Source organism: Globicephala melas, chromosome 4 (genome assembly GCF_963455315.2).
Source record: "Globicephala melas chromosome 4, mGloMel1.2, whole genome shotgun sequence".
In the NCBI taxonomy this organism is placed as follows: domain Eukaryota; kingdom Metazoa; phylum Chordata; class Mammalia; order Artiodactyla; family Delphinidae; genus Globicephala; species Globicephala melas.
In genome coordinates, this window is record NC_083317.1 from 13881688 (window position 1) to 13883397 (window position 1710).

Below are 1710 nucleotides of genomic sequence, written 5' to 3' on the forward strand. Positions count from 1 at the left end.
TTAAGTTATGCCTAAAACATTAAGTATCAACAACAACCCAAACTCCGTGTGGGTGTGTAATTAGTCCCAGTCAGAAGGGAGAGAGTGTCATGGTGGAATGGTGGCATGTTTGATGTTACTGTCAGATGGACACTCATTGTATCCAAGCAAAATGAATGAAGGATGAAGTGTGGGCTGGGATGACCAATAACTTTGAAGCTGTCAACCAACCTTCTTAATCCTGGGACTAAGTACAGTCCAGAAGCCTATGATTTAGTTACCAAACTACTAAACTTTCTTTATGAGGATGAAGGCTTCTCAAGAGACAATTAACCTGAAGAGTCACAAGATGTTCTAAGACAAGCCAGTGTGAGCCAAGGAAGCCAGGAAGACCAGGGTGGGAGCCCCACCCACCAGCAAGGATATATAAAAGCTCGGGAGCCTGAAATGCCATTTACAGTTCAGGAGCCAGTTTCTGCAAGTTACTCACATCTCTCCGTCCGGCACCATGTCCTACAACTGCTCCACAAAGAAACGCTCTTCCAGGCTGATTGGAGGACAATACACTGTGCCAGTGGCCCCAGTTGCCACAGTTTCTACCCCGGATATCGACTGCCTGAGTGGCATCTATTTGCCCAGCTCCTTCCAAACTGGCTCCTGGCTCCTGGACCACTGTCAGAAGACCTGCTGCGAGCCCACTGCTTGCCAGCCAACTTGCTACCAGCCAACTCCTTGTGTCTCCAGCCCTGTCCAGGTGACCTGCTCTCGGAAGACCACTTGTGTCTCCAATCCTTGCTCAACTCCCTGCAGCCGGCCTCTCACCTTTGTCTCCAGTGGCTGTCAGCCCCTGGGCGGCATCCCTACTGTGTGCCAACCAGTGAAAAGTGTCTCCACTGTCTGCCAGCCGGTGGGAGGAGTCTCCACCATCTGCCAACCAGCCTGCGGGGTCTCCAGGATGTACCAGCAGTCCTGTGTGTCCAGCTGCCGAAGACTTTGCTGAGTTTGCAGGGGCCCGTGAACGAATCAAGACTCCATGACCTGCCAGCTGTGTTTCCAGGATCTTCCAACAAGCTGCCTGTCCCTGAATAGCTCTTCATTGCTGACCCCCTGTTCTAACTGTCTGATTGCTGGCTGCCAGGCTTGAATAAGCTGACTTTGGCAATCTAACATTTTTCTGGCCAGCACCAATCTTGTTTTAAGGGTTTGATCACTGGTGGCACGTATACCTCTGGATGTTTCCAGAAACTTACCACCCATGCCCCAGTCTCTAATGGCTTTGACATGTTTTGACCTAGCTGCTTTGTCTTCTGGCTTGTTTTTGTGCCTCGGAAAAAGGGAACTTGTTTCGCTCTGTATTTCTCAATAAACCTTAATTACTTGGCATTGCAAATGTACATCTCAGGAGAGTTCTTTATCTGCAAGAATTTTTGCTGTCTGTGAATCATTCTTTGCTGATTAGGTCTGATTTTCTTTTCCAAGAATGGAGTATGGGTTCAGTCACTGTGTTTAATGACAAGCAAGGGATTATCTTATATTTTACTTGGTTAGAGAGTCTTTGGACATGTACTCAAGTAGAGTGAATAGTCCTCTATATTTCCCCCATTTTTTTATGGGCTTGCAGAATAATTTCCATGCAGGACAAAGAAATGTTACCTGAGAAACCAGGTAGTTTGGGGAATTGTACAACGAAGGGGACAATGGAGTCAGTTAGAGGTTCAGAGTCTTACTTCA

At 47.5% G+C, this 1710-nt stretch overlaps 1 protein-coding gene across 1 annotated transcript; it reads left to right on the plus strand.

The window, feature by feature from the left end:
- Window positions 1-487: 487 nt before the first annotated feature.
- Window positions 488-979, plus strand: KRTAP11-1 (keratin associated protein 11-1). Its single transcript, XM_030880929.2, has one exon. It carries the CDS (start codon window positions 488-490, stop codon window positions 977-979), a length of 492 nt encoding a protein of 163 aa, XP_030736789.2.
- The last annotated feature ends 731 nt before the right edge of the window (window positions 980-1710 follow it).